Source organism: Gallinula chloropus (genome assembly GCF_964237585.1).
Source record: "Gallinula chloropus genome assembly, chromosome: 5".
NCBI classification, from domain to species: domain Eukaryota; kingdom Metazoa; phylum Chordata; class Aves; order Gruiformes; family Rallidae; genus Gallinula; species Gallinula chloropus.
Genome location: NC_140090.1, coordinates 68556146 through 68579345, shown reverse-complemented (window position 1 = coordinate 68579345; position 23200 = coordinate 68556146). Strand labels below are relative to the sequence as shown.

The following is a 23200-nucleotide window of genomic DNA, read 5'->3' as shown; positions in this document are numbered from 1 at the left end:
TAAATCACTGAACTGGAATCTGAAGTGCTGGACTCTTCTGTTCAACATACCACTCCAGCATCCCCAGCCTCCATCAGATGCCCTGCATGCCATACCAGGCTGAATTCAACCATATGTTTGTAGCTAAGCTATGAAATCCATTTTTCAAGTCCTGGGAGTTTTTTGGCAAGTTGTCCTATACTGTATGTGTGGTCTGCTGCACTAAAACAGGCATGCAGAGCATTGCAACGGGTATGTCTATAGGATCCAGAGGAAACACAGCCGATGATTTTCCTGCCCTGACTTTTGGTGCTGTGTAATAATGAAACGACATTTCGGCACAGTTGCTAGGCTTAAAGCCTGCTGAAGGCTGCTGGAACAAGCTATAAATACGTATCTGAGCTCCACGCCAACTGTGTAAACTCAGAAGCTGCCTGCTTCATTCAGGGACTTCATACCCACCGGAGAGCCCACAGACTGTTAGACTAGAGGCAAGTCAGTGGCTGGCAAGAGTCACATTCTCCTTGTGAAAGGGGATGTGGAAGAGGCGAGGACAACACAGGGGCGGATGACGGATAGGAAATGACTTCTCGGGTGTTTTGAAAGGAAACACATAATCCAGAGTTATGGGACCTCATCAATCAGGCGGAGGAGTCCCAAGGTGCCAAATCTCACAAGAACAGCCAGAGGACTTGGAGTCATTTGTAAACTCTTCTTAACTGAAACCTCAGCGTGACATTTGCCCAAATTCTAGATCCCAGTTCAAATATCAATGCGTTGGCCTACGAACAGTTGCCTAGTGGCTCTGGTTCAAGCTGATTCACAACAAAAGATAAATCTTTCTGCTCCTAAAAGAAACCAAAAAGCTGCTAAGAAATTCTTTACTTCCTCAGCCTTGTGCAATCTTGGGCCAGTAGTTTTTGCAGCAAGAGGAGGTCAGTCCCATCTCTTCATCTCCTGGACCTACATCCCTCTTTCATGCAGTGTAGGGTGCTACATGCAGTCCTGCCATCTTATTTTTTAATACAGCAATCAGTGTAGAAAGGAAATAATCTGCCAGAGAGAAGCTTTATTAAAGTTTTTGATACATAGCAGGAAAATATAATCTTAACAGAGAGCATCAGCTGCACAACAGGAAAAAGGCAGCAAGGCTCAGCCTAGCCAGATCATCTCATCTTCAGAAGGAACTTCAGCTCATGAAGGTCAGCAGGTACCATCTAACCTTCTCCATGGCAAAACCAAGACCCACAAAACTACTGTTATGTGGAGAAGTGCAGTGATTTGCCCAGTGACAATGCAAAGCCAACTCTGAGACTCTAAGCTGACACTTCTCATCTCCCAGCAACCTAACTGCCCCCAAGATGGGTCCTTGGTGACTCTTTTCAGTTCTTCTAAGATGTATAAACTAAAATAGCCCAAACCTTGACAGTCTATCTATGTGGGGCCAGATTGAGTCCTCATGAATGCCAGACTACCTCCATTTCATCTGAGGATGGCAGAAGACACAGGCACTTAACACTCCTTGTCGTCCAACCCCAACCGTATATACAACCTTCCAGCTCCAAAGGGCGAAACAAACTTGTCTATGAAAGCAATATCCTGGCAAAACAAGTAATTCCCAGGTAATTTGGAAGATATCCATGTTTCAAATACAGCCAGTAAAACAGCCAGGAAGGATTTATCGAAAACACATAAAATGCATTTTGCCACAGCAGCAGGGGGAAAGCAGCAGAGGAGATAAAAAGAAAGTTTTACAAGGTACATGCCACATTTCACACTGTGTTCTGATGCAGCAACACCTCCAAGCAGAAATCCACTTACAGATGGCTTCTAGTGCTATATTGTAGCGGTGGTTTCCCACCTCCCACTCATGTTATATTTATGTGCTAAGTTTGACATACCCACTCATGCAGGCTGATGTTGTGAGATGCTCTGGGGAGGACCCCCCCCTGCACGTCCCAGCACAGTAGTGTCAGGCTGGCCCTTCACCAGGAACAGCTCAGCATCATCCCTGTGCCTTCTGATCCAGGTACTCACCTAAGAGCTGCACTCCGCGGGTCAGTCCGTAGACGTCAATCAAAGCCCAGAGGGGCTCTGCTGTCCTCACCCCACTGAAGAAGAGCATCGCAGCGGAGTCATTCACCCGATAGAAAACCCGTCCCTTCTTGTCCACCCAGAAGGCTATGATGTTTCCCTCATTTGCAAACTCTTCTGGCAGAGCCTTGGCCCAAAAGCCGCTTTGGGAAACCAAGTCAGGGCACGCGTACTTGGGCAGAGTGTCAGGGTTAATCCGTGATGGATCCTTGGAAGTGAACCCAAGTCGAAGAGCCCCACTCCAGCAACACTGCTTTTTGGTGATCTGCAAAGACAACAGCAGCAATAACAGCATTTGCCACTTGAACACCTACTTGCACACTACAGGCTCAGTGCCATCAAGCACCCATGGCCACCATGCAGATGAGCTCACTTGATTTAGGAAACATTTACTCACCAAACACTGCTGTAGCTCATCTGCTACCAGCAATGCTGCACTCTTAGGATACAATGCACATCATCTTTTGAAAAAATCAAATTAAATCTATGCAGAGAGGTGAAATGTAATTACAGCTGCATGATGACTCGGTTTTATTTCTAGGGTAATTCCTTTTGGCCTAAGAACCATCATCTCACAAAATGTGCTAAAAAGGGGCCATAAGAGCTTTTATCTCAGCACCTGCAGCAGCAGATCTCCTCCCCCGTGGAGCTCAGATGATGGGGTCTCTCATGACCTGAGGGAAAAGCACTGGCTCCAGAATCACAGTCAGCACCATAGCGTTTTCTGGGTTTCCCAGCCAAGTAAAAGACAGTCTTACCCATTTGGCTTGTCAGATTGGATGAAATCACAGCCTTGCAGCACAGCATTTGTGTGTGGGAAAGCACAATTTAAAGTGTTTAACTATATTTAATACACAATCAGGAGGCAACAATAGATGTTGTCTTATGATTGGGGAAAACCTATTTACTTCAACTGCAAGTGGTGGATTTCAAGATACGTTGTGCACCTCTATACCCCACCTGTCACTATGTGGTTACTTGGTGTGTCTGGGGTCAGGAATACAGTTTTTGGGGTGGTGTATGTGCTTCATCCACCCTTCTGCACATGACAGACAGCAGGACAAAGGACCACAGATGTCTCCAGAGTCATTGGATACTTCTCACATGAACTGAGCTCTGGACTAAAAGGAATCTGAGGGAGCAAGCAGTGGGTCATCAATATATGCATCACGTTCCAAACACCACACAGTTACAGTCTCTATCTTCTCATGGAAGCAGCTTTGCATAAGCATGGTCCCCAGATGGAGATGATGCTCCTGGAGAATTTTTTCTCTTATTTTGTTGAACCTTTGGGGAATTGTTCCTCTCAAAGGGATTCAGCCTGTCAGCATACAGACTATGAAGTTAAAGCCTTAAGGATGTTGGATCCAATTCTGATGTGGGCCAGGACAGTTCCTCCAAGCCACCTGAGACATAATCAGTGTTTCTGTTCATGCACTGAACCTGCAGTGAACATGATAGCACTTGAGATAACCCTCTTCCATCAAAGCCTTGGCAGCCTCAAGCAGTTTCAGTCTTGGCTGCAGGACAGGGGCAGAAACATGGATAGGTATCACAGGTCAGATGTCACGCAAAACTTGCTACCTTACTGTAATTCCTCTCTCTGTTAAAATGCTAATGGCTCAGATGAGCGGCAATGCCAAAGACTGAACTGGCCAGGACTGCAGGACTTCATTCTCAAAAGCTTGGCAGCAGGTCCTTGTGTCCCAGCTAGGAAACCAACAGCACAAGATTTTCACCAAGGGATTCTCCAAGATATTTTCTTTGGCCTTGTGAATTCTCTTCTAACCACATTTGTAAATACTGCATTTTTCTTTCACATGTCCCTCTCCAAGACAGCTCTGGAAGATGTGTCCTTGGGGACACAATAATCTCGCAAGAAAGACATTGTTCAAAGCCTAGAGATTTCTGGTTTATAATTAAAGTAGCAGAGAAATGAACTCAAGTCTTCAAAAAATGAGCTATCAACAGATAATTCCTCAGTTAAGTGAGTGCTACTCCTTATCCCTACCCAGTCCAGCCAAGCACGCGAAACTGTTCCCATGAAACACTTGAGCATTGACCTCAGTCCCAGGAACCACGGGAAGCTCCCTCTCATGGGATGGACAATGGGGTGGCACTAAAAAGGACTGAAGCAGATTTGCCTGGCCACATAACGTCCAGGCAAATAACATCATACATGTCCCCTGTAGAAGGGGAGCAGAAGGGGCATGCACAGGCCACAGTGGGGAATATATGCACGCTATTGCAGAAAATCTACTGCAAGCCCTAAAAACTTTGGAGTCTGAGATAAATATGGCTTCATTGTTATTTGTACAATTTTCTCGTTCTCAGTCTCTTGCCAATACTTCACAGAAGTCACGGGCAGCATTAAGTAAATACTCAGACTGTAATCAAGGCTGCACATATCCCATGCACTAACCGGCACCTATAAACAGTTCTCAGCACAGCCTGACCACAGGCAAGCTAATATCCAAATTAAATTCTAGTACAAAGCCTGCCAAGAATTGGACACAGCTGGACAAAGAGTACACAGTTTTGCCAAAAAAGGCAGTGGTTACTGATGGACCAAATTCTCTCTTCAGCAGCCACTGCCTCCAGAAGAGCTTGGGAAGTTCATTGGATACCAGAAGGGGAGGAAAAGATACAATCCAAATCCAAACCGCTAAGCAATGGCTGTTTCCAGAGATTCAGGTTCCTGCCCCTGTGCCATCTTCAACAGCCTCACCCCTCACCCCTCTAAGAGCAGCACTCTGTCTTACACAAAAGAAACCATACTGGGACATATATCAGGAAGAAGGAATTCTCCCAAAGCCCACCCAGCTCTGGCTGCCTGATGGCATTTCCAAAGCTGCAAAGAAACTTCAGAATAAAACCCAAGGCACAGCACCTTAGAATGGCATCTCCTGACTTCTTTCTTCTAGTTTATCAAAGGAAGTTTGGACACCCTAGGACCTGAATGATTTGGTTGGTGTTTAGTCTTTAGCTGGGAAGAAGTTTTAAGACGCTGTTTTCCACAGGCACAGGCAATAACAAGGCAAGTGCAGGATGGACTCGTCAGAAAAGCAAAGACGTTTTCACATTTCCCTCCATCCATCCCTAGAGTGTTGAAGTCTGTTGATTACACCCACGAGACCTTCACATTAGACTCAGCAGGAGTTCTACTTGTAAATCCCTTACGCAGAGACGAAAGATTTGCATGCGTATCCTTCACACGAGTTATGCAAGCCAAAATCCTAAAATATACAGAGATAAACAAGTGTGAATTTTGGGAGACAGCTACATTGTTTCAGAATGAAGGAATAACCCAGAACCTCTGCCTAAATCACTAAATCCACTCAAATCTTTGATGGTGTTTTCAAAAGCGAAATGCTGCTTTCATCTCCTCCCAAATCATTTTTCAGAGTTGTTTGTCCAAACTGCTGGCCAACATGGAAGAAGTCCCACTAGGCGACGTGAGGGAGTCCTGATGGGTTTCCAGCCTGAATGGGAGCAGCAAGAGCTCCCAGGAAGCAACAGACATGTAAGGAGTGGTTTTCTACCTATGGGCCCGAGCCTGCAACCACTGAAATCTCTCTGTGTATTCAGAAGGGGGTATATTCCCCCTCTCTTGCTCAGAGAAGGCTGATACAATGCTGCAGGTCCCAACACTGTGGGACCTCTGGCAAGGGGCAACAGCAAGATCATTCAGACTCAGTAGCTATAGGCAGACAAACCTGGAAAAGTCCCTTTGCACAGATGAAGGATTTGCAGGAGGACTTTTCACTCGTGCCATGAACATGTCTGCCAAAGATGATGACCTACTTTGTGCCAGTGAAATGCACAGTATCAGCTAAGAACAGGAAAACACAGTCCCACACACTAGAGGCCATAAAAATTGGAAAAAAAAAATCTGAGGATAAAGTGCAAGGGGCCCTAAGCTCCTTCAGGGTGCTGAGTCTAAAAAGCATTTCAATTCCTAAGGGGACTGATTAATTGCTTCATGGGGAAGCATCTCCCAGTGCACATGGAAGCATGCTGTCTTAGAGAGGCTGAACTTCCCACACCAGCTGCAGCACAAGGGGTACCAACTCCATCTTCTTGGCTACCACAGACACAAAGGAAGTGAAATCAGCCTCTGCCAGCAAGAAAAATGTAATGCCTGCAGTGTTCTTTCCTCTGACCTTAATGCTATCAGGTGACTGATTCAACAAAGCAGTCAGCAGACAGCCAGAAAGATCCCTTTCTCAGACAGCAACTGTGACTGCATGGACTGCTCCTTTCATCCTTTCAGCAAAACCCTTTCATCTTCCCTGTAAGCACACAAGCAAGTGCCTTCCCTTCCAGGTCCTGTTCAGTTCTTCTCTGTTGGCTGTGGAGAGGCTGACTCCCACCTCCGTGAGACCAGCCCTCACTGCTGCCTTGTTTGCAGAAAAAAAAGGGCTTGTTTTGGAACTGAACACGTTAAAGCCTCACCTTCCCTCAGCCCACCAAGCAAAGGTCCTTTGCAGGATGCAAGCAAAGCCCACAGGACATATTGGCTTGAGAGATACTCAAGCAGCTGCCTTTCAGGATGACCAATACAGCCTGTTTTTTGTTGCTGTTTTCCAAGCAGCCTCTTGGGTTTTGTCTAACATCCAGAAGAGCTCTTTTGGAGCACAGATTTCCTTTTTCTTCCCCTTTTCTGTAGAGCTCTGTACTGATGGTTCTGAGAACTATGAAGACAAAAGATGAAGTACCAACAAAGCTTGCAGACCTTTAAAGGCAAGTTCTGTCTATTCTGCTTTTCAAAGAAGGGCTAAAGTTCCAGTGCAAGCATCAAAGCTTGGTACAACCCAACATCCATTCACAGCAGCTCACATGGCAATGAGGGAAGGTATCAGTTACTCACCTTAAGCCTGACTTGTTCATAAATAACGATGGGCCTGTTGCTGAAGGTAATGGCATTGCAGAAGCTAGCCTGGCGCTTCACTGCCTTCTGTGTTGTGTCCATGATGATCTGGGATCCCTTTGTGTGCGGATGGAAAAGCAATGGGCTGATGGACAGAGTTCCACACTGTGGGATGGGGAGACAGTGCTTCTGCTTGTGGTGGCATCGGTGGGAGGAAGCTGAAAATGACCCACCTATGGAATCTGAAAGCAGAATGGGGAAAAGAAGAGTTTAAAATCTGATGTGAGTAATAAGTAAACAATTTTCAATGCAATAAAAAAGCAGAGGTGCTTCAGAGGGGAACAATATATCAAAATAACAGCTATTCAGATACCCTCTCTGTAAATCACTAAGCATCTGGAGCCATAAAAGACTATGAAGATACCTAAAGCTCCCATCTGGCCAGTCTGATAGTACAGAGCACAACATGGAGACCACAGCTCATCACTGCAATCACAGGCCATCCTGAGGCCACATATCAGAAGAGAAGGCAAGAATTGGTTGCAAAGCTGGAGCAAAGCACTTGTGAAGTCAGCAAAGCTGTCACACTTTGGGAAAAATATTCCACTTTCAGAGGACTACCACGCAACTTGACCATTTCACTCCTCCTTTGCAGCAGCAGCTCCATCGATCCTTGCCTCCGTGTGTCTTTGCCATCCTATCCACTCACATGAAGTGCCAGCTCAGACACAGGCACTGCTAATTTATACTCCAGTGCCACTCAGCAACAACCCACCTGGATTCCTCCTCCAACCACCATCCATTCTCCTCTCCCTCCACTGATGGAAACCTCAGCCAAGATCCCACTTCTCATGAAGGCACTGATCAGCACACTATGATTATGGTGAGGAAAGCAAAGAGGCTATGAAGCTGTGAGAAGATCACTTCTTTTGCTAACCAAGGCCCTCCACAAGAGTCAATGCATAATCAACACAGTCATGACAGCAGCTTTGTTCACAAACAAATGCACACATGAGGTTCTTTTCAGCAGGGAGCCTGCAGCAGTTCAAGCACAAAACAATCATTATACTGAGCACAAGTCATCTGCTTCCTTTTCCTTGTGTGCACATACACACCACATTATGCACATATGTTTGGGAGGTAGATTAGGAAACAGAGTATCAACAGAATAAAAGATTATTCTGTGATAGACTCAGGGATGCAACAAAAGCAAATATGACCTTAACTTTGTGCCAGTTTGTGCTGTAAAGATGAATGACTAAACACTATGGCTAAAAAACTCTGTTCCTCAAACACGCAAACTATAGAAACTAATTGTATACATTCTTCACACAAGTTAATTGCTGACAGTTATGTCTTTATATAGTTGCCATAAAATAATGCTTACACTTCTAATGTAATTCTTGGCTTTGTAATAAAAAGTCTGGTCCCTATTCCTTCCAGCCTTTGGAGTAGCTTTAGTTTGTAGCTGCATGAATTTGTAATGGCACATCATCAGGGCAAGCCTGAATAACTACCACCAAAGTCCTGGTGTCTGATGAGAACATTTTAATTCAATTTCAGCATCAGTCACTCCAGACTTTTCCTCTCATCTTGCTATTTTTTCCCTTGCATTTTAAAGCAACATTGCTGTCCCTTCAGACCAGAGCAGGGACACCACACAAACAGGACTTTAAAAACTTTCATTAATTCTTTAAGGGAGAGATGAATCAACTGGGAGTTATTTGATGCTAAAAATTTTGTGGAATATAAATATTTTTCATTCTCCTCTTCCTTACACATGGAGGAGAACAAATAAGGTGCAGCATACCAAGCAAAAGTAGAGGTTGACCTGAGCCGGCAGGCCAGAAAGGGAAACCTTCAGAAGGAACAGACTGCATGGAAGAGGCAGTTTCACATGGGGAAAATCAGGATGCAGCAGCTCACATGAGCCTGACCTTTCTTTGGGCACACTACTGACCTGGGACAGTGGACCCTGCCTCTCTCCACAGCCCAGACTGGGTCAGAAGACAACACAAGCTGCAGCAGCCCCATAGAGAACCTTCTGAGGTCACCTCCTAAGACCTGTTTCATTAGAGGCTGTCTTATGTCCCAAAGGACAGGAGAGTGCATCCCTTCCAGTATCACTAGCTTTTTTCCAAACCAGATATATATCCTATGACCACCCCTCTGGAACCCTGTTAGGTCCTCATTTTTTGTGGTATCATGCTGATGGGATCCCTCAGGGAAATGTGGGCAGCACAAAGGCACATGCATTTTAATTCATTTGACTCAATATCTCAATGCTCTCATTTTACTGGGTAACTGTGATTGTGGTAACTGTCACACTTCTCCATAGGACACTGCAACCTTTTAAAATGCAATAACAGAGTCAGCAAATACTGCCCACAGCTTTTTAAAGAGGCTCTGGTAAAAACACACATATGCCCAGAGCATCTGCTGGAGCTGCATTACAGAGCTGTCAGGCCATGCCTGACCCCACAGGAAGGGTGTTAAATGAATGCTTATTTGCTGTTGACAGTCTGGCACTGCTACAGGAGAATGGGTCAAGCTCAGCAAGACCAACATGTGAAGAACGGGTGCCCCCAGCACACAGCTGACATGTGGGGCAGCCAATGTGTACAGGAACAGAAGAAACCACCGAGGGATCAGCTTCAACAGGTGGATAATGCAAATGGGGAGGAGACCCCCTTCTTGCTCCCAAATGCTCTAAGGCAGCAATGACACCTTCATGATGAATACACTCTCTGGTGAAGACCAGAAAAGGTCTTATTTTTTTAGAAATGCAAATGTTTAATAATGGGGTTTTGCATCCTACAAAGGCTTAGAGAAGTTACAAAGCAGTGGGCCAAATACAAACACCTTTGCTGACTTTTTCAGGGCAGCCTAACCACTCCAAAAGGAGGAGACACTGGGGAACTTCTGGTAGCAACAGGAACTCCTAAAACTGGACTTTGACTATGAAAGGGACACTTTAAAAATACAAGCTGGTGAGATACATCACTGTCGTTACTCGGCCAGCGAAAACTAAAATAAATCATCTGCTTAAAGCTTTTGTTCACACCGGGCTTGACCTGGACTCGACCTGGACTCCAGCCTTCTCTCTATTCCCTTGCTTAAACTACTACACATTTTGACATCCTCAGCCCTTGCTACCAGCAATATTGGTACAACTACAGCAGAGGCCCTTTCAATTATTTTTTTCTTGATGTAAAAGAATTGAGGGAGACTCACAAACTCAGACTTTCAGTCGGCAAAGTCCTCCTGATTTCACAGCAACTGCACAAGACTTCATTAACTGAGAGCCTTTCCAGACTCCTGCTTCCCACAACCTGACTTATCGGTCACCTACAAAGGTGAAGTAATTCCTTGAAACAAAAATTGCAAACAAATAAATATTTGAAAGAAGGCTGATATCTGCAAGCATATTCAAGGGCACTGCAGGCTTCCCACTCCACAAGGTAACACAACTTCCTCCTTATAAGCAGGAGTTGTAACAACATGCCAGGACTATGCAAACTGCTATCTTGTGACAAAAATCACAAGAGCAAAACCACGCCTGTCTGGAAACAGTCTCTGTGCCAAAGGGCTGCCAATCTAGAGAGGCACCATGGACCCCTGTACAGCTTTCTAGGTTTCATGCTGGGGGTCACAAAAAACAGCATCTGCTCACTGATACATCTTTAGTCTTCAGTTTTCAATCCGTGCCCAATAATAGATGCAGTTTGAAACACTTTGTTCAGTACTGGGTTTGAACCCTGACCCCAGCCTGCTCCTAATACCACGAGTCCCACCAAAAGAGCAGCAGAAGCTGCAGTGTGCCACTTGCTCCCCTAAGACACAAGCTTGTGGGATGGATCATCTGAAACCTTTAGTGTGTCAATGTGAGGGAGACATTACACACACCGCAACGTGAAGCACTCTGAAGCACTCTGTCTTCAGGTGTCCCACACCTAATCAGATCCTTTTTGGAGCCATGTTTGAGAAAACACAATATTGCTCCAAAAGTGGCACACTTCTCCCTCCGTGTGCATCAGCTGTCCCTGGTCTCCTGGATCTCAAGGCCTGAGCAGCATCTGCATGCTATATAAAAGGCAGCACAGGATGTTCTCAGCTTAGCAAAATGCATCCCAAAGCCTGTTAGGGGTTTTCACCGGAAGTGTTCATGCTCTGTGAATATTAGGCATAATCTTAAAGGCTTGGGATTTCTTAAATGCTGCAAGAAATGACTGGAATTTATTTTTTAAAATACTTTTTTTTTCCAGTTGAAAGAAATCTCAATAGACACCTACCAGAGTACTGTCAAACTCATTTCATACCACAAACTAACTGCAAGGTATTTGAGATAAAACTTAAGAGCGTGTGAAATAAGGGGAATTCACAACTGAAAGAAAGATAAAAGACAATTTCAAAACAGAACTCAGGGACTAGTGGGAACAGAACCACAGAGGCTAGTGGGAACAACAAATCTCTGCCCACCCTCAGAGGAGAGGACTGGGCTTGGTGACAGAGGTACCTGTCCTGCAGGTGAGCGACAGTGAAAAGGGTGGACGGGGCAAAACACCACACCATGAAAGGAGGGAAGGGTTTCAAAATGATCACACTATCCAAAGAGGTTAACAGAGAACACGTTACCTGGCAGCTGGCCATGCCGTACAGGCATTTAAAGGGCAGGATTCCGAGAAGGAAGGAAAAGAATCCCCATGCGGGCATGCGGAAAGCAAGGGAACTCCTGCCCCAGGGACACACACGGTGCAGAAGAAAAGCCCTAGCTCTGACAGAGCACCTGCACAGCCTTTCCAAAGCTGGATGTTTACAGGCAGCACACAGAGAAAAAACAACTATGAGATGAATGTTCGTAAGCCTTAATGCCAGTTGATGTGTTCCTATCCTTTGGGGAATTATGACAATGGAATACAGTGCAACTAGTTACACTGAGCCTTCACATTTGCTAATAAAGCTTGAAAGGAGAAAACCACAATTAATATGTTGTGGCAGGCTTTGAAAATGGATTCTTAAAAACATGGTTCCAGATACAGTTTACTAAAAATAAATATTAGCTTAACACCAGTAGAATGTGAAAAGAGGTTGCAAACCTTGTTTTCTCACACACAGCCTGACCCAGGGCATGTGCACAGATGAGAGGGAACTGTAAATTAATGCAAATGAAAACCAAGGGTTTCTTCACTGCCTTTAAAAACATGTTTGTTGTTACTGAAGGAATAAGCAATCACATACTTCCAGTCTACATCCAGCTCTCCCTGTGCGTGTTACAACAATCATGACCCTAGCACAGTGCTCTCACTGTTCACACCACTGTGAACTACTCACCTCGGCATTACAAGATGACCAGGAAACAAAGCTTCGCTCTTCCACAAAGAAGGACTCTAGCTTTGGTGGTGGGGCACTCAGTGATAGAAAAGCAAAGGGTTAATTCTGGAGCATTAAATCCAGAACACCTGAAATTACAGGGCATCTTGGGTTAAACGCCAGTGAATTAGGGAGACATCTACAAGGCAGATCCAAGCCAGCAGGTCAGATCTAGCACTCCCATCCAAGAGTCCAAAATAAGTCAAAGCCAAAACATAACTTATTTTCATCTGCGCTGTTTTAGCAGTGACGAGATGTATCAGGAGAGTAGGTTCGCACACAGTGTAAGATTTTCCATTTAAATTGCAAACTCCAAGACAAGAGGCAGGTGCAGACAGACCACATGCACATGAAAGGAGATAATACCAGTCAGGGACGGGCTTGGAGTTGTGCTGCCTTTTTTTTTTTTTTTTAAAGGCCAAGAAGCAAAACTGTTTTTAAAGGAACAGACCTGAAAGACAGCAAGGGTGGTTAAATAGGCATCTATGAGAAGGTCATGTTCCCCTCCCCGGTGTAAAAAGTGGGAGATGGAGTTGACTGCAGGATGATCCACAATGGATCCATCTTTCAAACCTGACTGATGGATGATGGGGAATGGTTAGTCTGTGAGGAGCCTTCAGAGGGAAGAAGTTAATTTTTAATCCCACGGAGAAAAATAAAACTAATGAAAGAAGTACAAAAAGTGACAGTGAGGATGGAGGGCAGGAAAACAGGCAGAACAGAAATTGAGAATAAATACAACTGTGGCAAGACTTTGTCAATGGCAGAAGAGAGAAGACTGAGGCTTGCAGAAAGGAAAGAGGAAATGTCACAGATGAGACAGACAGAGGCACAATCTACAAAACTCAGGACACTGATGTGTTTGAGCTGATATAGGAGGATGGGCTGAAAAAGGATGCTGCCATTCCCTCTGCTCCATCGGGATGTCTATTTGCCTTCCATCGCATGCAGTGCAGCAGCTGAGGAGCAGAAACATGTCCGGTTCTACAGCCACTCCTGGTGCAGAGAGAACCACCTCTGCAGGAGTGCCAAGCAATTAACCTGGGTGTGGGGCTTTTTTAACAATGTCTGCTGGGCCATTAACTTACAAGTCCCTGCCTACAACTCAGGTGTGAGGCTTTATGAAGAGTTGTTTGAGGATGATGCTGAGGTTATGAGTATTAGTAACAGTCAGGAGGGTGGCAACTTTTTAAAAGGTTGAAAAAAGAAGGTAATAGAGCTGAGGAGTGACAGGAGAATAAAAGCACTGCTTCTGTTACCTTAAGCCTGACTTGTATAATACTTTATAATATTTTATTTTTAAAAGAAAAAAATATAATGGAGCAAAAATTTAGGTTGGCCAAAAGAGAATCAAGTACTACAGAGGAGAGGTGAATCTGTTACTTGATGGTAGGAAGGATACAGCTGAACTAATGTTTGTGGCTGAAATTACCGAGAGATGAAAAGATACTCCTGGATACAGCCTAAAGGAGCCTATGCCAGATGTGGGAAGGAAGATGAGGAAGACCCTCAAAATGCAGGAGGCAGGCAGGAAGAGAGGACAGCATGGCAAGACTGAACTGTGAATGCAAACCCTCATGCACACCAATGAAACAATACAGCTGACAGCACTGCAAGCACTTAAAAATACCAAGGCTGGCTAGAAGAAACCCCCTCCCCTTATAAATGAACTTTTAAACTTGACATGTTCGGTAGCGATGCCATGTAATCATTAACCACCTCCTGGTCCCTAACTAGGCACTGCTTATTCAACATGTCTCTTAGTCATTCCCAGCAACTCAGTCATTTACAGGAATTCAGTCACTGCTTCCTGCAGGTGCAGCCCACCTTCTGCAGGCTCCCTTCTCAACCTCTCCCCAGGCAAATCCCCCCAAAACCTCCTGAACCATAAGTCCACTAAGCACATAAGAACACCAAGAGCATAAGTAAGCAGCCATATGCTCCCATCTGTCATGTAAGGAGAGAGGGGGTGAGCAGCTCCCCCAGGAAGATGCTGGGCCACAGGAGGATTAATCGCCTCAGGAGCTGCATCCCCCAGGGTCCAGCCAGGCGCATGGAAAGGAGACGGAGACCCCAACAGTCACTTCTCCCCACACTATCATCTAGTCACTCCTCTGATCCACAGCAGGACCAACTTGCATGGTCATATGGTTAATTATTTTTGAGAACAGCAAGGCATTCTGATCTTATTTTCTTTGCCTTTTGGGTTTATTATTATTATTACTAAGGCATCATAAGTTAAATGCTGTGAGTAGGAAATTAGAAGATCAAAGTGCAAAATGGTGCTCTGGAAGCACCCAAGATCTCTTTCTTGATCTAGAGTATTTTTGTTCTGCTGTGATCAGGCCAGGTCTGTCAGCAGCCTAAGAAGAGATATAAAAATGTATTTATGTAACCGAACAAAAGAAAACAAGATTAAGTCCAGTTCTGTTTATCATTCTCTTGTGGATGCACAGTTTGAGAATCATCTCCTTTGCTAATATTTGATGCTTCATGAGGAGGAAGAACAAGCTACCCAGGGTGATGGCTGATCTGTCCATGCTGCAGATGATGGGACAGAGGGAAGAAAAGAAACCTCAAAACTTTCCACGCTGCCTCCTCCTTACAATCCTTATCTTCTCAAAGATAAACTGATACACTGTTGGCCATAAGATTATGTACACTTTGTAAAACAATTCTCTCTGCTTCTCTGACCCACTGTGTTAATGCACCAATTAACATACCCTAGCTCGTTTTCCAGGAACTGTCCACCTGGAACAACCCAGTGAACTCTCCCTCCTGCCATAATTCCAGACACTCCTTTTCTTAGTATAGATCAGATTCTTAGATCAGAACTATGCACAGAACATTTTACTCATTATGGAGTTCCTTCTAATTTATAATTTTGTAAACTAAGTCTAAGCAGATATTGTAGGCACTTAAGTGTGGTGCTGCTGAGATGAAGGCCAACAGCACCTCCATCCCTCTCTCTAACTTCACAGAAGGACACAGAGAGGATAAGTTCAGCTTCTGCTCTCACCCACATCCTCATGCAGGTCTGCCAGGCAGCCAAACATTGGCTCCCTATGTGTTCTCCTCAACCGCACATCCCTTCACTCCTGACAGAGGAGGCACCTCTGTAGACAGGTCCCAGGGTACAGTACAAGTACAAACCTTACATTGGCTTGTCCTCACAAATCTAGCAGTTCCACTGTGGTGCCAACTGTATGTTGCGTTCTCCTATCCCCTCCCACAATGCCAGGCAGAGCCGTGATGAACAGCCAGGCTGCTACCCCAGAAGCAGCCGTGTTTTGCTGCACAGCCCACAGACAGCAGAGCAGCCACTCTCAGAGGGTTCATGACAGTTCACACTGCAAAAAAAAAGTAGCTACATAAAAGCAGAGCCCAACTGCAAATATTTTATGGCCACGTAGTATTTCCATGCACTACAAATCAATGTAAAAGATGTTTTCTTCAAGGGGCCTCATATAGACTGTGTTTTTAAAATGCATTCCCTCTGCTAAATATAAATCAGTAAGAGTTTTTGTTCTTCCAAAAGATTAACAAGCCTCAGTATTTTGGGATCTAATTCTGGAATACTTGTAGATGTGCCAGCATTCTCTTCCAATTTAAATACAGTTTAATGGAAAGTCTATCCTGGGCACATTTTCCATGTACGGTGGTAATAGCTTGGAAGTCTGAATATTGAGAGGTCACCAGAAACAGAAGTAACCTGTCGAGGATAAACTTTAGATATTTGCCAGGACAAGGAGGAAGGTGGAAGCAATGGAGAGCAGGAAAAAAGCAAACGTAAGAGTGGTAGCAAAAAGCAGAATGAACCCACAGAACCAAAATCCAAGAGATGGTAGAAAATGGTGTAACCTACATACAAAGCAATGCAAAGAAAATGAAAGTTCAAGAAGTTGTTGTCCTGAACTCAAGCCTTCGAGTTAGCTTTGAATCATACCTATATGACTCTTGGGTTGAGACAGAGACAGATTAATTGGGCAGAAAATGAAGAGAGTTGAACTTAATGATCATTATTGGTCCCTTCCAGCTCGGGATATTCTATGAGCCTCTGGACTGAAGATTCTGCATTGTGCCCACAGCAGGCTACTCACACTGCATATCTGCAATATAATGAGCTAAAAATTAGGATGCTGTATTTCATACTCCTATCACCAGTGGAAAAAGACAGGGTCTTAAAAAGGTAATGAAGAGCATCTTGTCTGGATCATCAACTGGGGGATGCTCATCCTAACACATGAGACTATACATTAGGGAAACAGTAGCCAAAAATCTCCAGTTGTTTCTGACCTCTCATATCCTAAGTGTCTCGTTTAGCACAGCGCCCTAATCAGGGACCATTTCTGACCAAGAAAGACAAAAGGACCAGACTGGAGACACCTTCCTCCCTCCAAAAAGTTTGGTTCTGTCTAGTGTCCCTGGAATATACTAAGTGAACAATAAGACCTTGAATAGCACTGGCTCCCCAAGACCGGACAGAAAACAGGAGTATCTCTGCAGAGACAGCATTTGCTGGAAGATGGTATGGGTGCTGGGCTCATATTCATAGCTTCAGGGCAGAGAATAAAGACTGCTGGATGGATACCTCTACTAAGAGCCCAGAAAACACTCCAAGACTGGGATGGCATCATTCATCTCACAGCCAAGTCTAGAGCTGCACTAACTGAAATATCCTTGAGATTACAGCAATTTTACCCTCTAATACCATCAGCTCCTCAAAGGCATTAAAAGTTTAGAGACCCAAATGGTAGGTAAGCTTAAATCACAGTGAACAGGAAGGAGTTCTTTCCTCAAGAGCTCAGGGGCTCAGCCACACTGGGTATTCAGTATCCACACATCCCTTGCATCTTCCCAAATACCTATCTCTGTGCACAGCACAGGTACACCCAGCACAGCCTTGACGTGCTCCTGCCTTTTGGGAGAGCATGTGAGCCAGCATATTCCTTTCAAACCAGAAACATTGCTGACAACTTCACACCACAGTTGTGAAATCTCCAGTGGCTGTGTTGCCTCTTCTACATTTTGCTGCTTGAGTTTATAGCAAACATCACATGTGTATGTGCTCATTTTAATTTAGCATCTGGATGGGTCAGGATATATATCCCAGGGACTGTTCTGCTTCTCTCACCCAGCTGGACAGTGTAGATTATGTTTATCATTCAGTACCACATAAAATCAAGCTTTAAGATGTAGTACCATTTCTAAAGAATCTCAGGAAGCAGTTTTCAGTTTTTCTTCTATCAATACATGAAATTTACACTTGGAGTGTGCCTTTTCCCCCAATACATAGCATCCATTTAAAGTCACTTTGAGGTACCACAAAATTGAGTCGTTTTCTGTGCAGTCGTATATAAAAACGCAGTAGGCAAGTAAGGTTTGTTTCACACAATTCCTCCTGAAGTTCCCCACTGTTGTTCTTGGGACTCTTGAGAGCATCCCTTACCACATCTGTATTTAAAGCTTAACAAGCAATTCTGAGACCCTGTGATGATTTTTCTGGAGCCTAAGGGGTGCTTTGCCCCAAGGCTCCCATTCCCTCCCATCAGTGGTTTAAGCATGCCTCCTCCACTAACGTCTGCCTGCAAGCTCCTGTGAAACAGCCTGTCTCCAAACCGAAGAGGCAGGGGTACCCTTCCCATAGAGCTGCAGCAGACACTCTGAGGTGACAGCATGGATGAAGGACAATGCCCAGCTACTGAGGCTTTCTGTGACAAAGATCTTCCACTCCTCAACAGACACCAAGTACTTCCAGACCATTGTGGCAGACTCTGTTCTGCAGCTGCATTGCTCTCATCAAGCAGGGTTGAGGGTGAGCCCACGCTACCCCAAGAGCTGGCTGGGTGAGCACTTAGTCCTGTCTAAGGAACCAAAAGATGCTGATTCCAATGTCATTTTTTTCCTGACTATGGCAGCAAGTAAGTTCTTAAAGTGTGGGGGTATTTGAGCTAGCAACTTAGCAGGCAGATGAGATAAACTATTCCCTTCGCTGTTTAGCACCTTCTTCAGTGTTTCAGGATTATAAAGTCACGTACTTTCTTGAATTCCTCTTCCACTATTTCTCTATTCAAATCCTTCTTTACTCTCACCTCTCCCTCTGCCTGTGTCTCCTTGAGGAAAACTCACAGAACACACAACCTTCCCCCACTGCTTGTTTTGCCACCCCTTCCTTCCAAAACATCCTCCTTCTCCTCCTCCTCCTCCTCTTCCATCTCCCTTGTCACAAGTCACTAGGCTACTTCCCTCTTTCACATCTTCCACTTCCTCCACTGGCCTCACCTTATCCAGCACATTTCTCTCTCACCAAAAACCCACCCCTGTCCTAAAACATAACAGGTCCTACTGATGAACACAGGACTAGAGCTGCCAACCCAGGGCAGGACACCAGCCCCACTTTCCTGCAGCTTCTCACTGCACAAATACAAATTATAACCAAGAGCTTTTGCCCAGCCCAGAGAGGTCTCCAATAGCACTACAAGTGTTAACTGCTACATGATTTAAAATACTATTTTTTTTCCAGGCAGATAATCTAACTACTGCTGAGGCAAAACCAGGAAAAAGGGCAACATTTCTCCCTTTACGCAAGAATTTGGCCATCCACAAGCGCATTCCTTCATTAATCTGCACTTGCTGTACCATACTCACAACTGGAATCTAAATTACTGACTTTCCCACTCTGGCTCTGCAACACAGTGTTTTTGCACCAGTTTAAACACTCTCTACCAATAATTAAACCTGTTTCTTTAGCAGACCCGCATCTGAACCCAGACCATTGAATTAAAACACGAAGCTTCAACAGCCAGTCAGGGCATAAAGTTACAGTTTATTTTAACAAAGTTAAACAGCATCCCTGGCGCTTATTCCAAAGAAAAAGCATGAATACTATTCCATCATCCTTCCTAGCAATTCCCATGCCAGACCCATGAAGTTATTACTTAATGTTTTGCTATAAATAACTGCTGGAGTATTCCATACAGGAACTTGTTTTCCTTAGCATCTGCTGCAACAGGTCAGCCAGTAAATGACCACGGGTGTTGAATCCTTACTGCCTGAGGACAAGAGCGTGTAGAGATGTTTTATTTCTGTAAAAGTCACCCTGTCTGCTCACCACCCCCTCCTTATGCATCTCTCAAAGAGAAAGGATAGGCCTTGCCCCAAACTGTTTCCACTCTGCATATAAGAAACAGCATTAAATGGGAATAAGAAGAAAACTGTAGTAATGGTATGTTTTTGTTGAATTTCAGTTTGAGTGAGTCTCTCAGCACTTGTGCTGTTCAGTACTCGCTGCCAATGTGATTCCTTGTACAAGAGGGTAGCAGGAGGTGACCCTGCACCTCTCCTGTCAGCATAACATCACACAGAAGAGCTTCAGATCTCTCCAATTTGCATAGGCAAAAATACACTTCAAACCAGCAGCTCAGTTCTTTCATAAGCCCTCACAAAACGCCCATGAACTTTCATTTTCTTATAACTTGTGTAACCACACTGATCTCTCAAGTCATTTTGTAGAGGAGGCTACCCAGCAGTTATTATTGAGAGGGGTCAAGGAAACTTCACGCTGAACTCAACATGTGCAAACCATGCAGAAGGTAACTTCCCAGTGATTCAGTCTTCAGCAATTTTACAGCTCCAGACTTACTCACATGACTTTTCCCAACTCAGATTACAAGTTACCATTTACTAAAAATCATATGATGTATAATAGGTTTCTTGAAGGCACATCATGAAGATAAAAAGACAACTGCCTTTCAAAATAGGTGAAGGAAGAGAGACATGCTAGGAAAAACAAGCCAGCTTGGAACAGGAACACCATACTTTTTTAAAAGTTCATGCAAAAGGGAATTTTTGCATATTGAGGTATTGATAAGAGTGGAATGATTCAGAGCATTGTTCCTGATGTAGCTGCATTCATGGTGTGACTGCCTTGGAAGAATGTGCAAATAAGAAATGAGCCTAAAAGGCTTAGGAGGCTTTATCCTCTTGGTGGAAAGACACCTACACTATTTCAGAAGAGCAAGAAGCAAATAAGTGTAGAGGCCAATTCATTCAATCACTTTCTTTGCTCTTTGTAGCTTGAAAAATTATAGAAAATCCTTTGGTCTTTGTCCAGCCAAGGGACATTTCTCCTGATTGCAAAGACCAGTTGATTTATTTATTTATTTTAGAATATAATTGCATCTGTTTTTTCTAAGCTGCAGCACTAAATTATAGTTTAATAAGGACCACACTGCATCCCTGACAGATGCTCCTTCCTCCCAGCAGACAGAGATGCAGCTGTTGGAACTGGAGTATATGCATCCAGACCTCTGGGCCATGAAGCATTTCCCTGATTAGTTTTCTGCACCCAAAAGCAGATCTCAACACATAATCTGAACCTACTGTTATAAATAGAGTACACAGAGGAAAAATGCAAAATATTTTTCATCAAACTGAAGTTGAGTAAATCCAAAACTGCTATTGATCTTTATTTTTTTCCCAGAGGGTGCACTGTAAAATTATTTCTCTCAACTACTGAAGTTACTTAAGGTAACTTGCCCATATTTACATTTTATTACAGCTGCCCACACAACACTACACACCTCCTCCTGCATCAACTGAGTCAGCAGCACTGGACATGTATGTGTCATAAATTGACTGCTTCTGCCATATACTGAAGACAAAATGGATGAAGTCTGTCCATGTAGGTTCAAGCACAGATTTCCCAAAGCACAGGATTAAGAGAAGATGCAAAGAGCGTCCTGTCATGTATAAATAGCCAATGAATCTTAAAAGATTCCAGTTATCAAACCCTAAAGAACTCCACAATCTCCATCAAGCAACTGCTGTACACTGGTCAGTCTGAAGCTGCCATCAGCTTGAGGTATGACCTGGAGTCCCCAGAGAGTGCTTTGCTGTATGAGGGTTCAGAGCACAAAGGTCTTGAGGGGGTAACTCACAAGTGGGTAAAGAAAGGTCAGGTAGTGACTTCACAGATAATGGGGGAGAAACTTCTTCCAGAAAAATGGCTGAGGTTACAGATCTCTGGAGAAGAGCACTGTACAAACTGCAGTCATCTCTTGCACATACACTGAATGACTTTAGCACTCTTTCAAATATATTTGTAGAACATTTGAAGCCTATTTCTCTGCATTTTACTCTTTCTACTGCGAGAACAGATATCCTGAACATTTTATCCTTCGTATGATAAATGCCATTGCACATCTGGCTAGGAAGCATACAGGGACCTGCAATCACTGCATCTGCACTTTGGGGATTAAATTCTAAAGTGATGCAAGCTCTTATACTGCATCACAAAGACAGCCTTGCCCACTTTCCCACCTAAGCTTGACTGCTAGAAGCCATGCACAGAATATCATAGGCCAAGGAGAGTAAGGTCATTTTACAGTCAGTGCCCATCCAAAATCCAAGCAATGAGATACAGAGGCACAATATCTAGATACTGAATCACACACCCCTGCTCAAGCAATAGAGCCTTGGGATGGACAGAAAGGAGACGGGTTGCCCAGGAACCTTGTCATGGCCATGCTGTTTGATCAAGGTCACTCCAGCCAATTTTGCAAACCTACTGATAGAGAGAAGGATTAAGAGAAGGACAGCAATTCCAACTGTGCTTCAGCCCCAGCTCCATGCGAGATGGACCAGCACCCACCAGGGCTCCCAAACTTGCATTTCTTCTAAATATATAATTTTGCTCAGAATTGGAAAATAAGAAGGCAACACAAATGATAGACTCTTTTCCTTTGGAGATGAAAAATCAGAGGGTGGCACTGAACTACTTTAGGATAACCAGAAAATAAATTGAGCAATTTTCCATTTCCAAGTTGCATGAAATTCATAGCATCAATAATGTCTTTGTAAAAGGAATTAGGCTCTTAAGGCTCTATTATATATTTGATAATCTGATTGTATTTGGTGTGCAAAAACAGAAGTCATTTTGATCTAGGAAGCTTCAGCACATTATAGGCACCCATATATTCTATCTTCCAGAGAGACATTTTTCTTTTAACTTTTTTTTTAAAATCTCAGTCTCTTTGTAAGCTGCTATTTTTTAACTTCAAAAAAATACCAATTCTGAACAATCTTCACGTCTCCAGTCAGTCTCTCACCAGCCCTAAGAGAAAAGTAAGGCTTTATTTAAAGTAGTTTTAGTTGAGTCAGTGAATATTAGAGAAATCAGAGCTGAAATTGTAGCTTCCAAAACTCTCCTCCAAAAAGCTCTTTCCCTCCTCTCTCCTCCTCCCTAAAGCTAACGCAAATGAAACATTTCTGTCTTCTGACCAAAAGCCTAATCTGTGCAGCAGAAACTAAAATGTAGGATTTATTTAGTTCCAAATCCATATCCCAGTGCCCTTGCCACCGAGTTGCCATTTGTCCAGTTTTCTAACACTTAGGCTTTCCAAGCAAGACAAAGTAAAATCATGGAGAAGGTTTTTTTCCTTCAGGAAAAGCTGTTTACCGGAAATCTTTTTCACTTTAACGCAACAACCAACCCACAGCGTTTATCGCATTTACGCCAGAGCTGTGACGAATGCCTTCTGAGCTGCAGTACTTAAACCACTTGCATTTTAAACAGCAGTTTGTCAAGTGATGTTAATTATTTGGGAGGTCTCTTCTCCTGGAAACATAAACATTTCTTTTTATACTGATCACATTTTCTTTTCCGTGTGGTGCTTCCAGCAGAGACAGAAATTAAAATGGCTTCTCTGTGTGCCATGGTGTGGTTTATGGCTCAATTTCCCCTCTACACCTGCAAGCAGGAGGTAGCAGTGCACCAAGGCATTGCACAGCACCTTGCCCATCTGTGCTTTGCAGGTGGAAACCTCCTCTCGGTGGGTGGGAGAGCTCTCCCAGGCTCAGACCCGGCCACCCTCCTTGAGGCTACGC

The 23200-nt window shown here is 44.1% G+C and overlaps 1 protein-coding gene across 2 annotated transcripts in view; it reads right to left on the bottom strand.

Annotated features, from left to right (window-relative positions):
* Positions 1-23200, bottom strand: part of NEURL1 (neuralized E3 ubiquitin protein ligase 1) — a gene marked incomplete at both ends in the record, with an annotated part of 150216 nt that overhangs the window by 51705 nt on the left and 75311 nt on the right. For both annotated transcript variants that reach the window (XM_084264964.1, XM_084264965.1), the window contains 2 exons: positions 2017-2338; positions 6944-7185. In XM_084264964.1, the coding sequence (XP_084121090.1) occupies positions 2017-2338; positions 6944-7185 (564 nt within the window). The remainder of the gene's footprint in view (positions 1-2016; positions 2339-6943; positions 7186-23200) is intronic.